The following is a 15,230-nucleotide window of genomic DNA, read 5'->3' as shown; positions in this document are numbered from 1 at the left end:
CCCGTGTGGGTTCTTAAATGCTTTTGAAGATCACCATAGCAATTAAATCTCTTTCCTCTCTCTGAGTAATCAAAAGGTTTCTCCCTGTGTGGGTTCTAAAATGTATTTTAACACTGTCACATTGAATCTCTTTCCACATTCTGATCATTCAAAAGGTATCTCCCCTGTATTGGTTCTTATATGCTTTTGAAGATCGCCACTAAAACAAAATCTCTTTCCACACTCTGAGCAGACAAAAGGCTTCCCTGTGTGGACTCTATAATGCCGTTGAAGGTTGCCATTCTGACTGAATCTTTTCCCTCACTCTGAGCATTCAAAAGGTTTCTCCCCTGTGTGCGTTCTTTGATGGCTTTGAAGATAAGCCACTGTAACTAAATCTCTTTCCACACTCTGAGCATCCAAAAGGTTTCTGCCCTGTTTATATTCTTAAATGTTTTTAAGATCGCTACTGCCACTAAATCTCTTTCCACACTCTTGAGCATTCAAAAGGTTTATCCCGTGTGGGTTCTTTGATGCTGTTTAAGATTGCCACTGAGACTGAATCTCTTCCCACATTCTGAGCATTCAAAATATTTCTCCCGTGTGTATTCTTAAATGCCTTTGAAAATCGCTACAGCCACTAAATCTCTTTCCACACTCTGAGCATTCAAAAGGTTCTTTGATGCTGTTTAAGATTGCTACTGAGACTGAATCTCTTTCCACACTCTGAGCATTCAAAAGGTTTCTCCCCTTGTGGGTTCTCCGATGCCTTTTAAGATTGCCACTGTGATTGAATTTCATTCCACACTCAGAGCATTCAAAAGGTTTCTCCCCTGTGTGGATTCTTAAATGGTTTTGAAGCGCACCACTAAAATGAAACCTCTTTCCACACTCAGAGCAGTCAAAAGGTTTCTCCCCTGTGTGGGTTCTTTGATGCGTATGAAGACTGCCACTGTGACTGAATCTCTTTCCACACTCTGAGCATGCAAAAGGTTTCTCCCCTGTGTGGGTTCTTTGATGCTTTTTAAGATTGCTACTTTGACTGAATCTCCTTCCACACTCTGAGCATTCAAAAGGTTTCTCCCCTGTGTGGGTTCTTTGATGCTGTTGAAGATTGTCATTCTGGCTGAATCTCTTTCCACACTCTGAGCATTCAAAAGGTTTCTCCCCTGTGTGGGTTCTTAAATGCTGTAGAAGTTTGCCATTCTGGCTGAATCTCTTTCCACACTCTGAGCATTCAAAAGGTTTCTCCCCTGTGTGGGTTCTTAAATGCTGTAGAAGTTTGCCATTGAAATGGAATGTCTTTCCACACTCTGAGCAGGCAAAAGGTTTCTCCCCTATATGGGTTCTTTGATGCTGTTGAAGAATGCCACTGTGACATAATCTCTTTCCATTCTCTGAGCATTCAAAAGGTTTCTCCCCTGTGTGGGTTCTTCGATGTCTTTGAAGATTGCTACTCTGACTGAATCTCTTTCCACACTCTGAGCATGCAAAAGCTTTCTCCCCTGTGTGGGTTCTTCGATGGCTTTTAAGATTGCCACTGTGATTGAATTTCATTCCACACTCAGAGCATTCAAAAGGTTTCTCCCCTGTGTGGATTCTTAAATGGTTTTGAAGCGCACCACTAAAATGAAACCTCTTTCCACACTCAGAGCAGTCAAAAGGTTTCTCCCCTGTGTGGGTTCTTTGATGCGTATGAAGACTGCCACTGTGACTGAATCTCTTTCCACACTCTGAGCATGCAAAAGGTTTCTCCCCTGTGTGGGTTCTTTGATGCTTTTTAAGATTGCTACTTTGACTGAATCTCCTTCCACACTCTGAGCATTCAAAAGGTTTCTCCCCTGTGTGGGTTCTTTGATGCTGTTGAAGATTGTCATTCTGGCTGAATCTCTTTCCACACTCTGAGCATTCAAAAGGTTTCTCCCCTGTGTGGGTTCTTAAATGCTGTAGAAGTTTGCCATTCTGGCTGAATCTCTTTCCACACTCTGAGCATTCAAAAGGTTTCTCCCCTGTGTGGGTTCTTAAATGCTGTAGAAGTTTGCCATTGAAATGGAATGTCTTTCCACACTCTGAGCAGGCAAAAGGTTTCTCCCCTATATGGGTTCTTTGATGCTGTTGAAGAATGCCACTGTGACATAATCTCTTTCCATTCTCTGAGCATTCAAAAGGTTTCTCCCCTGTGTGGGTTCTTCGATGTCTTTGAAGATTGCTACTCTGACTGAATCTCTTTCCACACTCTGAGCATGCAAAAGCTTTCTCCCCTGTGTGGGTTCTTCGATGGCTTTGAAGATTGCTACTCTGACTGAATCTCTTTCCACACTCTGAGCATGCAAAAGGTTTCTCCCCTGTGTGGGTTCTTTGATGCTGTTTAAGATTGCCACTGAGACTGAATCTCTTTCCACACTCTGAGCATTCAAAAGGTTTCTCCCCTGTGTGGGTTCTTTGATGCTGTTGAAGATTGCCACTGCGACTGAATCTCTTTCCATTCTCTGAGCATGTAAAAGGTTTCTCCCGTGTGTGGGTTCTTTGATGCTTTTTGAGATTGCTACTTTGACTGAATCTCCTTCCACACTCTGAGCATTCAAAAGGTTTCTCCCCTGTGTGGGTTCTTCGATGTCTTTGAAGGGGCCCATTTTGAGTGAATCTCTTTCCACACTCAGAGCATACAAAAGGGTTCTCCCCAGTGTGGGTTCTTTGATGCTGTTGAAGAGGGCCTCTGTGACTGAAGTTCTTTCCACACTCGGAGCACTGAAAATGTTTCTCCCCTGTGTGTATTTTTTGGTGCACAAGGAGCTTTGATCTGTATCTGAAATTCTTTCCACACCGAAAGCATTTATGTGCCCCCATTATCCTATGCTTCGGGGAAAGTGCATTTCCTTTTCTTCCACACGAGAACATCCTTCCACTTTCTGTGAAGATAAATGGATTCTGTGCTGAATGAATTCTTTTGTGTTCAAAAAGGTCTGAAATGTGTGAGAAGCTCTTGCCACAGTCTGAGTCGCTATAAGGTTTTTCACCTTTGTGTGTTCTTTGATGCCTAAGGAGTTCTGCTCTATGAAGGAAGCTCTTGCCACACTCCAAGCATCGATGGGTATTCTTTCCACTGTGCATTTGCAAATGGATATCATATTGGTTTTGATCTGAGAAGTTCATTCCACACTCCAAGCACTTATATGCTTCCTCCACCATGTGGCTTCGTTCATGGAAATCCCGCCCTTTGCCAGAAATGGGTTTATCTTTCTTCTCGACCATGTGACATACTTTTTGCCTCTTAGGTTGGCCTTGATTCCTGAAGCTTCCTTTCAAATCTTCACTCTTCACTTCATCGGTTAAGAGGTGATGCAATTCCTCATCACCCACCTTCCACTGATCATCCCCTGCTGGAATGAAAAGAAAGATCCTGTTAGCACCCACGCAAGGAGGTCTGATCATCCACACAAAACACATTTCAGTGGCTTTTTCCTGCTCTATATTGAAGGGCACATTAATAGGCATTTTAAAGTATCATGAACACCTGCTGCATCAGAAAGGCTGGGTTTGCAGTCTAATGATTTATATAGCTCCTCACCTGAGTGAATAGTTTGATGTGAAGTAAGGGTTGATTTCCAACTGAAGGTCTTGTTGCAATCCACGCAATCATATGATTTTTCTCTTGTGGGAATTTTTCTCTCAGAAATAACATGCTGGTTCTTACTGAAGGTTTTTCCAAAGACCACACTTTCATTTTCATTTTCCCTGGAGCAGTTTCTCTGATTAACATGGAGGCCTTTCTTGATTCTTGTATTGGTCGATCTTTTATCTTGGACTGGGATTTCATGTAAGTCTCCTCCTTGGCACAGAACGGACTTCTCTCTCCTCTTGTCTGTGTGTCTTCCCTCCTGCCTGGTAGGACTGTCTCCATCTCTGTCATTTTCTTTAGAGTCTCCATTCTTGGCTTTCTCCAAAGAGAACCCCCGAAACCCCCCTACCATCTCCTCTATATGTGCTGCTGGAATAAAGAAAAAGGTTCAGTCAGCACCTACACAAGAAGCCAAGCAACCCATCTGGCACTGCTCACTAATGGGTCTGTATTTCCGTTATCAGACTTTCTTTCCCCGCCCCACTACTGAGCAGCTGGTCACACCTTATCACCAGCCAGCCCCCCCAGGTGACCAGCTTTTATATTCTTCCTATCCCTCCCCTGTCCATTCTCCCCATGTGTATTTTACTCCCTTACAGTGGCAAAGAATCATTCCCCCATTGTTCACATCTGAGTTGTCAGGCAACTCTTTTGAGTCTCTGTGTGTGGCTAAATAGAAGAGACATAGAAGAGGCTGTTATGCCCCGCTTTTCTTTACCCCAAGAGTCTCAGAGCACCTTACAAATCACATTCGTTTCCACTCTCCACAACAGACACCTTGTGAGATAGGTAGGGCTGGGAGAGTTTTGAGTGAACTGTGGCCCAAGTTCACCCAGCTGGCCTCATGTGGAGGAGTGGTGAATTGAGCTACTTTCTCCAATCTAGAGCCTTTCGAGGAGGGGAGAGAAAAAAAAAGAGAGAGAAAGGGAATGGAAGAATGGAAACCTGGTCAAGATTAAAGCCCAATATCCCAATCAGTGTAAGGGGGATGGCTGCATTCCAGATCACAGTCAGAAGGGATGACAATAATCCCATCAGGAGGACAACGTGTTGCAAACGTTGGCAACTGAGAAATTAGGATGGGGCCCCTTCCAGAGTCTTCCTGAGGGCCTCTTAGTCCCACATTGGCCTCAGCCAGGACATCCGCTATGGCTTGGGCGATGGCCACAGCACTGGCCTCTGTTGCCCCTGGGCCAGCCAGGCTGTTTGGGTCATTCTACCTGGGCACGCTGAATATCACTTTCATTGCCACCGCACCACCTTGAGGCTTCCAAAAGGGATCAAATAACAAGGAAAGCCTCAATGTATTGGGGTTCAAGATTTTGATTCACACATAAGCCCAATGGCACAATCCTAATGGCAGCAATTTGCACCTTTGGCCCCTTACCCAGAGAGACCACGCTCCTGTAGTTCTCCAGCATGACTTCCCTGTAGAGAGCTTTTTGGTCTGGATCCAACAGGGCCCACTCTGCCTTAGTGAAATACATGGCTACCTCACCAAAGGAAACTGAAGACTGAAAGAAAAAAACAGATTCCCTTGTCAGAGATCATGCCAAGCAGAGATGGCTCCTTGTAAAGGGGCATTCTGGGAGGGTGCAGGCTGGAGATCTTGCCGTGTGTAAAAAGAGTGGCATTCAGAGCCTCTTGCCTGGGCCCCTTAACAACAACTGCAGGAGAAAATCCCCTTGAGAAAGGAGGGGGGACCCAGGCTCTCCCCTTTTCATCTTGCTTACGTGGACTGGAGGTGCAACAGCAGTTTCCACACCTTCGCAAAGAGACTGGATCAACACTGCCTCTTCACTGACTGTGAGGGAGAGAAAAGTGGAAGAAAGTGTATTAGCCATGACTTGAATCGTGCTTCAAGCACACCCGTTCCCAGGGCTGAGGCACTCTGCCGTATGTACGCTAAAAAAATTGTAACTTTGTAGTAAGATGAAGAAGAGGTGGAAGAGAAGCACAAAGTACCCATCAACCTTAAGGGGCTCTAAATGCTGCTGCAACATTTCAGACTCCAATGATACTTTAAATCTGTCCTGTGAATGTGTGTGTGTGTGTTAAGTGCCGTCAAGTCGCTTCTGACTCATGGCGACCCTATGAATCAATGTCCTCCAAAGTGTCCTAACAACTTTGCTCAGATCTCCCAAACTGAGGGCCGTGGCTTCCTTTATAGAGTCAATCCATCTCTTGTTGGGTCTTCCTCTTTTCCTGGTGCCTTTAACTTTTCCTAGCGTTATTGTCTTTTCCTGTGGCTCTTGTCTTCTCATAATGTGTCTAAAATATGACAGCCTCAGTTTAGTCATTTGAGCTTCTAGGGTCAGTTCAGGCTTGATTTGATCTAAAACCCACTGATTTGTTTTTTGGGTGGCCCAGGGTATGCGTAACACTCTCCCCCAACACCACATTTCAAAGGAATATACTTTCTTCCTATCGGCTTTCTTCATTGTCCAGCTCTAACACCCATAGATAGTAATAGGGAGTGCTGTGAATGCTGGAGCCCAAATACGTGGCAGCATTTCCACTGGATCAGAGAAAAGGCCCAGGAAGGCTATTCTCCCACCAGCTGGACCCTCGAAACGCCCTTGAGTCTAGGCTGGTGGGAGAAAAAGAGGGAGGTGAAAATGACGTCTCACGGCACCTTGCTGCCACATCCGGCTGAAGAACCAGATGTGAATTGAATGAATCGTCTACTGCCCAACTAATGTCACATCTGGGTTGAGGAAATGAATATCACTTATGATATATATGAATGAATATATGTGTGATATCACATCCTCCCAAAGCTACTGGCCATGCCACTCCAAAGCCTGGCATTCCTAGTCCGTCATCCTATTTCCTGTAGTGGGATGACAGATGCCCCACTAAGTATGAGCACAAAACACGCTCTCCCACTATTACTGGCCCCTAGCATCTGGTTGACAGAGCTATACTGCCCAGAACATGCAGGCTCCATTTATTCGCAAAACTGAAGAACTCAGCCCAGATTTGTCTGTCTTTCCTTTGAGCCACGTTGTGCCCCTCAAATGCAAAAAAATGTGGGATATGAATATTGTAAGCAATGTGAGGGACTTCCTCCATGAATTTATATAATCCCCATTATACGCATCACTTTGAGTGCCAAAAGTTGCATGGAGAAGCATTTCTCCCCACCCCCCGCCGCATAGATTTGTATAAAGGCAGAACTCTCTACCCATCAAATTCACTGAGAGCCCCAATCCCATCCAGGCACAATGAGTCCTTGTGAAGACAGAATAACCATTTTGTTATTTGCTACATCACTATACTCCATTTTGTGTGTCTAAGGTTCAGCACACAGTAATTTCTCACAGGCCGAGTTCAATCTGTTCTCACAAACAGCACCAGTAACTTGTTACGCTAATGGGCAGAACCATCAAAGTCACGAGCTCATACCATCAGACCAAGGCCCATCAAGTCCAGCAGTCTGTTCACACAGTGGCCAACCAGGTGCCTCTAGGAAGCCCCCAGACAGCTACAGCAGCAGCATCCTGCCTGTGTTCCAATGCACCTAATATAATAGGTATGCTCATCTGATCCTGGAGAGAATAGGTATGCATCATGACCAGTATCCAGTTTAACTAGTAACCATGAATACTCCTCTATCCATGAACATGTCCACTCCCCTCTTATAGTCTTCCAAGGTGGCAGCCATCACATCCTGGGGCAGGGAGTTCCACAATTTAACTATGCGTTGTGTGAAGAAATACTTCCTTTTATTAGTTTAATCTCTCACCCTCCAGCTTCAGCAGATGACCTCGCGTTCTAGTATTATGAGAGGGAGAAAAGCTTCTCCCTGTCCACTCTCTCCATACCATGCATAATTTTATAGACCTCTATCATGTCTCCCCTCATACACCGCCTTCTTTCCAAGCTAAACAGCCCTAAGTGTTTTAACCGCTCCTCACAGGGCAATTGCTCTAGTCCCCTGATCATTTTGGTTGCGCTTTTCTGCACCTTCTCAAGCTCTGCAATATCCTTTCTTAGGTGTGGTGACCAGAACTGTACACAACATTCCAAGTGTGCTCTCACCATAGAGTTGTATAACGGCAGTATGATATCAGCAGTTTTATTCTCTGTTCCTTGCCTAATTATGGCCAGCATGGAATTTGCCTTTTTCATAGCAGCTGCAAACTGGGTTGACATCTTCATCGAGAGATGACCCAGTTCTCCCAAGAGTCCACCTTGATTGGGAGTGGTGGGTCATCTGACCTGAGTCCACTTTTCCATAAGTTTGGCTATGCCTTATGGTGGTCACTCTTCTTCCATGTGTCAATTTCAGCATGTCACTCTGTCGCCTGAACCAACATCTTTATAACTTTTAAGATCAGCAACTATGTAACATCTTAGTAAGTGTAATGAAGCCAGCTAGATTGATTGTTTTATATGCCTTTGGCCAAACTGACTATACAACCCGTATTTTAATCTCTTTTTTGAACTTTTCTATTAATAAAGCTTTTTAGAGCTTTATCGTTTTTGAGTATACTGACCAAACCCAGTGATTTCGGTTACTCTACTGGTACACAACTGGGGGTCAGTTGTCATAGTCCTTACCGCATGAGAGGGCATCTTGGGCATGCTCCTGGGCCTGGGCCCGCTGCCCTTCCTCCAACAAAACTCCTTCCATCTCACAGAACTCAGCTTCCATCTTCATGGATGGACCCCAACTCTGAAACAGCAGCAAGGGAGACGGGTAAGAGAAGGAATGGAGGACACCAAGGTATACAGCGTGCCCCACTCCCAGACTCCCCACCTTTCTATCAGCAGACCTAGTAGGGTTTTCCTTCAACCCTGGGGAATTATCTGGAGGGATAAAAATATTCCCTAGAAGAAGTGGCTGCTGAAACAGGTTGTTTAATAATTAAACAATTAATACTTGCGCAAATATAATAATATAATAATTAACACTTGCGCAAATATCAGATAGGGGAGTTTTTGGAGTAGGTTGGATATCATTGTTTGAATTGGAATACCTGGAATGAAAAGCCCTCACCTGTTCTGCCTGCCTCTTCTCCTCTGCCTGACTCAGGAGGAAGCCTTCAGCCAGGGCCACTGCTTGGGAACTGGTCTCCGGCCTGCATCCTCTGACCCAGTGCTGCATTTCCTGGGGCAGGATGGTCAGGAACTGCTCCAGGATCACCAGGTCCAGGATCTGCTTCTTGGTGTGTCTCTCTGGCTTCAGCCAGTGGTTGCAAAGTCCATGGAGCTGGCTGCAAACCTCTCGGGGGCCCTCAGCCTCACAGTAGCGGAACTGCCTGAAGCGTCGGCACTGTATTTCTGAGTTCAGGGGCTCCTGATCCCAGATTTCTGGCACAGCTGTTTCCCAGGATTCAATGCCACTTCCAGCTTGGATGGGCTGGGGGCCTTTCTTTACTCTCTTGCCACGTCCAGGTCCTTCTGGGTCTTGCTCTTCCATCTCCTTCTCTTGGGTCACCTCTGACTGTGAAAAGATGCCTTTACTCACTTGGCTACAAAGAGGGGCTTCTCTCTGCGGAGGAGGGGGGGGAGAGAAAGATAGCAACGTGCTAGAAGGTAAACAAAAGAGAAGGGAGATACATGGTGGATCAGAACTAAAGTGCCACTTGTGGCTTGTAATATTATTATGCTATAGTACATTTTGCTAGAATACAGCAACTACTGGGCCATCGCATTCATTTCTCAGACAAGTAAAGTGATGCTCAATATCTTACAACAAAGACTGTTATCATATATGGAACGAGAAATGCCTGATGCTCAAGCTAGATTCAAAAAAGGGAGAGGCAGTAGAGATCATATTGCAAACTTACATTGGTTATTGGAGCATACGGGAGAATTTCAGAAGTGTTTCATAGATTACAGCAAAGCTTTTGACTGTGTGAATCATGAAAATCTATGGCTGGTTTTAAAGGAAATGGGTGTGCCACAACATCTGATCGTTTTGATGCACAACCAGTACTCTGGACAAAAGTCCACAGTTAGGATAGAATGTGGAGAAACAGAATGGTTTCCAAATGGCAAAGGTGTTAAAGGATGTATTTTATTTCCCCATCTCTTCAATCTGTATGCAGAACATTTAATTAGGAAAACTGGATTAGATTTAGATGAAGGTGGAATGAAAATTGGGGGGAGGAACATGACCAATTTGAGATATGCCGCTGATACCACATTACTGGCAGAGAATAGCGAAGACTTGAAACGACTACTGCTGAAAGTTAAAAGAGAAAGTGCCAAAGCAGGACTGCAGCTGAACAAGACCAAAGTAATGACTACAGGAGAATTACACAACTTTAAGGCTGACAAAGAGGAAATTGAAATTGATCAAGACTTTCTATTCCTTGGCTCCATCATCAACCAAAAGGGAGACTGCAGCCAAGAAATCAGAAGGAGATTGAGACTGGGAAGGCCAGCCATGAAGGAGCTAGAAAAGATTATTAAGTGTAAGGATGCGTCACTGGCAACCAAGATCAAGGTAATTAATGCCATCGTATTCTCTATTACTATGTATGGGTGTGAAAGCTGGACTATGAAGAAAGCTGATAGAAAGCAAGTAGATTCCTTTGAAATGTGGTGTTGGAGAAGAGTGTTACGGATATCGTGGACTGCCAAGAAACAAACCAGTGGGTTATAGATCCAATCAAGCCTGAACTGGCCCTAGAAGCTCAAATGACTAAACTGAGGCTGTTGTACTTTAGTCACATTATGAGAAGAGAAGAGTAACTGGAAAAGACAATCATGCTAGGAAAAGTTGAAGGCAGAAGGAAAAGAGGAAAACCAACAAGAGATCGATTGACTCTATAAAGGAAGCCATGGCCCTCAAAATGCAAGGCTGTTGAGGACAGGACAATTTGGAGGACACTGATTCATAGGGTTGCCTTGAGTTGGAAGTGACTTGACAGCACTTAACACACACATATAGTATATATCAAGCCTTTTTACATATGCCTGTTGGGTTGTTTGGGAAAGTGAACTGTCTCTGGATCTGTAAAGATGCTACAAGCTTGCGTCTGATTACTGTTCAGGCTGTTCTAGGGGCTTCAGATGGCCACTAAGCCTGTCAGGAGAGAAGCCCACCCAAAGCCATAGTGGTCTCCTGCTTGGGTAGGGCAAGTGGAAATCTTACATTGGCACAGAGTGGGATTGTGTCAGGGGTGTGGTCTGTGCATGGAACAGGGCTGAGTTGACTTCCTGAAGACCCTCCAGGTCAGGGCCCAAGGGCTGCTGGGATGAACAGGAGCTAGGGGGGGCAATGAACCCTGCCAAACGTACAAGGATGCCAACTTCAGGTCTGGAATTTACCAGATGTTTAGGGATGGAGCCTGGGGAGGGCATGAGATAATGGCAAGGAGTCCACCTCCCAAAGGAGCCCCTTTCTAAATGCAAACTAATCCATTGTCATTCCAGGGCATCTACAGGCTCTACCTGCATCAGGGAGATGGCAGACAAGGGGGAGCATCAGCCAAAATCCTTAGTTGGACCAGATCCTATGCCTCCTGTGACTGCGCCCTGGTGATTCTCTCTGTTGTTCTGCCTGGGAGTCTGTACACCTCTTGCCTGGCAAATGGATGCTGCTCCTCCCACCCAAACCCCCGCACAGGAGGGAGAATTTGTCTTTCTGTGATGAGTCACTTGCACTAAGTGAGCTGGGAAGGTTATTAGGATGGGGGAGACTTGCCTTAGCAGTAGTGTGCCAAAAGGATCTAGGGGTCATAGTAGACCATACACTGAACTTGAGTAAGCAGTGTGATGTGGTAGCTAAACAGGCAAATGCGATCTTGGGCTGTATCAACAGAAGTATAGTGTCCAGGTCATGCAAAGTGATGCTATCACTTTGCTCTGGTTAGCCCTCACCTAGGGTATTGTGTTCAGTTTGGGGCACAGCAATTAAAGAAGGATGTAGAGAAGCTGGAATGCGTCCAGAGGAGGGCAACAAGGATGGTGAGGGGTCTAGAGACCAAGTCCTATGAAGAAAGGTTGAAGGAGCTGGGTATGTTTAACCTGAAGAGGAGGAGACTGAGAGGGGATATGGTAACCATCTTCAAGGACTTGAAGCACTGTCATATAGAGGATGGTGCTGAGTTGTTTTCTGTTCCCTGAAGGTCTTACAGTTACAGTGGTTTCTCAGTGGAACAGGAGACCTCGAGAGGTGGTGGGCTCTCCTTCCCTGGAGGTTTTTAAGCAATGGCAAGATGGCCATTTGTCAGCAATGCTAATTCTATGACCATAGGAAGATCACGAGAGGGAGGGCAGGAACAGTTGTATCACTTTTCTGCTCTAGTGGCCCTTTCTTGAATACCCAGGATAGTGCCGATTGCCACTTGGGGTCAAGAATTTAGCAAAATAACAGGATGCAATAACAGCAACACAGACCACTGAATACTGTGCGGTAATATTTGACGGTGTGATCCCATCATGTGACACTGACATTTTTGAAACTATAGGTAAGCAAATTTCAAATTTCTTCTTTCTTATAAGACACAGAACAGCAGTTAAGTATGTAAAAGAATAATGAACATGTACCAGTTCGGGCCTGTTTTTGGATTTCTGTGTTGCTCGTCCCATAAAGATGCATAGACTTGCAGCTCCGCTCTATCTTGGTGTGTTGTCTGTCCTTTCTTTTCAGGAGTTTCTTGCAGCCCTCGAATATTACTGTGCAGCTTTATAAAAAGGCTGGAGTCCTTCCGAGGGGAGCTACCGTCAGCATCAGGCCCTACAATCGCTCTGGGAAGATTCATAGGACATCCATTGCAAACATTTATAACCACCATCACAATACAAACTAATAGCCAATTAATAAGTAACACACTCCCCCTTCCAGTAATCAGTATAAGAAATTTTCATACCTAGAATATTAACGTATAATTTTATAACAGAAATCAGATCAAATAAATTTTAAAAGCTGAGGTTCTTCTGAGGTAAGCTATCTGCAGCTTCAGGCCCTCCAAGTACTCTGGGAAAATCATGCTTTTTTCCCCATTCTATGGAGTACCCAATTTCTTAGACACACACCCCCTTTTGCCACAAAGCATTTATTGTGTGTGTGTGGAGGGAGGAATCAGTCTCTTTAGGAGAAGATGCTATAAAATCCATCTGTGGAGCTGATTTGGAGACCAAGCGGCAGAGGTCTGGAAACCTCATAATATCCTGGCTTGGGGGGTTGATATCAGGGGAGCCCGCTGTCTCCACGCACCCTCCTACTTTGTCCTTTCTCTCCCCCTGAAATACTGCTCAACTCATTTCAATCTTCCATGGCTGCTGGAGGGTGAAAAGCATGCTCAAGCCCCTCTGCTGGGGTGGACTGGGGTGGGGTCGGGGTGATGATTTTTTTCTTGCAATGCCCAAACTCTTCTGCATACCTAGGAAGCCCCCTCCCCCAAACACACACACCATATTTGGGTACCCTTCAAAGAGGAATTGGACCAAAAAGATTATAGAAATGCCATACCTCAGTTGAAGTTGGGTGCAAAAGGGGATTGGGTAAAAGTCAGATCTAGTTGCATTTAAATGGATCCTCGTGAAATCATATGATTTTTATAAAAGAAAACCACTGTCATACTGTAGATCACGACTTAGTTTAAAGGCAGCACCACAAAAATCACGCATCCACTGCTTCATGGTGCTGCGAGGGTGGGGGGAAAATAATTCAAAAGCACAAATTCTCATACATCCTTATGATTTTTGTGTTAAAATCACGGAGTACACTCATAGCCATAGATTGCACTGCACAAATGAGGCAGCCCCCGCTTTGTGGCACTGCCACGGCACAGAAAAATGGTTCCAAAACATAGAACCTTATACATCTTCAGGGCTTTTGCAGTGAGTCACCCCTAACTCAAATCCCATATTATGCCCATACCACACCCCTAACTCAAATCCCATATTATGCCCATACCCCAAAAAATCATGGACCCAATGCTTTGGGGCAACCCTAGGGTGCACAAAAAGAGAGTTAAAAATCAGGGATCCTCAGTATTCTTTTATTGAACCACTCCAGATTTACTATCATGATGCATATCATGTCCACAGCCACACACCAGGAGCTAAAACTGGACCGTCTGGCTCTAGGGGGCAGGTGGGAGATTCCATCCCGGAACTTGGCGACTGCAAACGTTCCGTTGCATCACGGGAAACTCCCTGCACACAGAAAGCTAGATCTGCAAGGAGAAAGGTGGTGCCCACTGCCTCTGCTTGTGCGACCCAGGTCAGAGAGTGATGTCTGCTAGGCGTGCCGGGTGGGGCCTCGTCTCTCTCTCCTGCCCTCCAGCAGGGAGGGAGGTGGGGTTTTTTTTTTTTTTTGCTGTCCTTGGGCATCGCTGCCCTCCTCCGGCCCCCTCGGACCCCTCTGCTCTCTGCTCGGGGCTTTTGCCCTCCGGAAGGAAAGGGGATGGCAGACTCGGCCCCGTCTGAGTGCCCCCCCATTTCCAAACACGTGTCGTTTCTGCCCCGCCCCCAGATTCCTCCCCTCGAAACAGCCACTCTGGAGAGGACGTGGCGGGAGGGGGGGGGGTCTGACACCAACCACTTCCTCCCCCCCCCATCCCGACGATGACCCCTCCAGGCCCCCTTCCTCCCCCCCCCCTGCAAACCTGGGTCCCTGGCGAGGCCTCCGCCATGCAGGGAAGGGGCTGCATCTCCCACTCCCATCCCCCCCCCATCTCTCTCTCTCTCTCCCGGATCGGGCCCCGCCTCGGACCCCCCTGGCACCCCCCCACCGCCCCCCCCTGGACTCACTGGGAAGGAGCTGCAGCCTGCATGACAACCACAGAGCCCGCCTTCCCAAACGCGCCTTCCGCGTAAGGAGGAGGAAGTGGCCTCTCTAGGGTGCGAGACTCGCTGGCCGGAATGTCTGTGGGGCGGAGGCAGCCGACAGCCTGGCTCCTCCGTCGGGGGTGCAAAGCTCGGCCCGCCCCCCCCCGCCCCCTCTGCAGAACGGGCTTTGCATTTGCCTGGGGAGGGGAGGGGAGGTCCATGAAAGACCGAGGAGGAATTGCTGGACATTGGGGGGGAGGGGCAGACCACCCCTCAGCCTTGAATGACCTCTGGCAAGAGGAGCTGTGGCCCCTTCTCTCTCTCCCCCCCCCCACGCCTTTGAAGCCCCTCCCCAAGCAGGATCCAGCCCACCGGTTCCCCTGAGCAGATTCAACAGGCTTCTTTCTTGGAGCCCCAAAGGAGGAGGGGGGCTGGCTGGCACCAGAGGCCCCTTTCTGCTTCTGGACTTTGTTTTCTCCTAGAAATGGGCAGTCCTCCTCCACTTTAGACCCACCCAGAGATGGTCTGATTTGGAGGCTGCTGAAAATAGAGCCAAGGCAGGAGGAAACGCAAGGAGGACGCCTGGTCCCTTTAGGGATCATTTAAATCCAGCTCCCACTGTTAACACTAACAAGATCTTGGGATCCATGAAGGCCACCCCTTGCCCCCTGGATCCCAGCCCATCCTGGTGCCCGAAACCCTGCAAGGCTCACTTCACAATGCCTAATTTCCAGGGCTGTCCCAAGACCTGCCCTAGATTTGTTCTGGGAGTTGTGTGCTTGGAACCTGATTTCCAGACTTGTGTTGGCCCCATCAGGAGTTGCAAAAGAGTCACTTGGGCCCATTTCAGATATTTATTTGCTTTACTCATTTAAACCCTGCCTTTCTCCCCAGT

At 46.7% G+C, this 15,230-nt stretch overlaps 1 protein-coding gene across 1 annotated transcript; it reads right to left on the bottom strand.

The window, feature by feature from the left end:
- Positions 1-984: 984 nt before the first annotated feature.
- Positions 985-2,826, bottom strand: LOC130493352 (zinc finger protein 135-like; the record flags this gene model as incomplete). Its single annotated transcript, XM_056867067.1, has 2 exons — positions 1,616-2,826; positions 985-1,195 (listed from the first exon to the last, which is right to left on the bottom strand). Coding segments are annotated over exons 1-2 (1,422 nt in total), but the record flags the coding sequence as incomplete, so codon positions are not given.
- Positions 2,827-15,230: the final 12,404 nt, after the last annotated feature.

This window comes from Euleptes europaea, chromosome 1 (genome assembly GCF_029931775.1).
Source record: "Euleptes europaea isolate rEulEur1 chromosome 1, rEulEur1.hap1, whole genome shotgun sequence".
Lineage (NCBI taxonomy): Eukaryota > Metazoa > Chordata > Lepidosauria > Squamata > Sphaerodactylidae > Euleptes > Euleptes europaea.
Note: the sequence above shows the minus strand (reverse complement) of the source record. Positions and strands in the feature narration are given on the sequence as shown.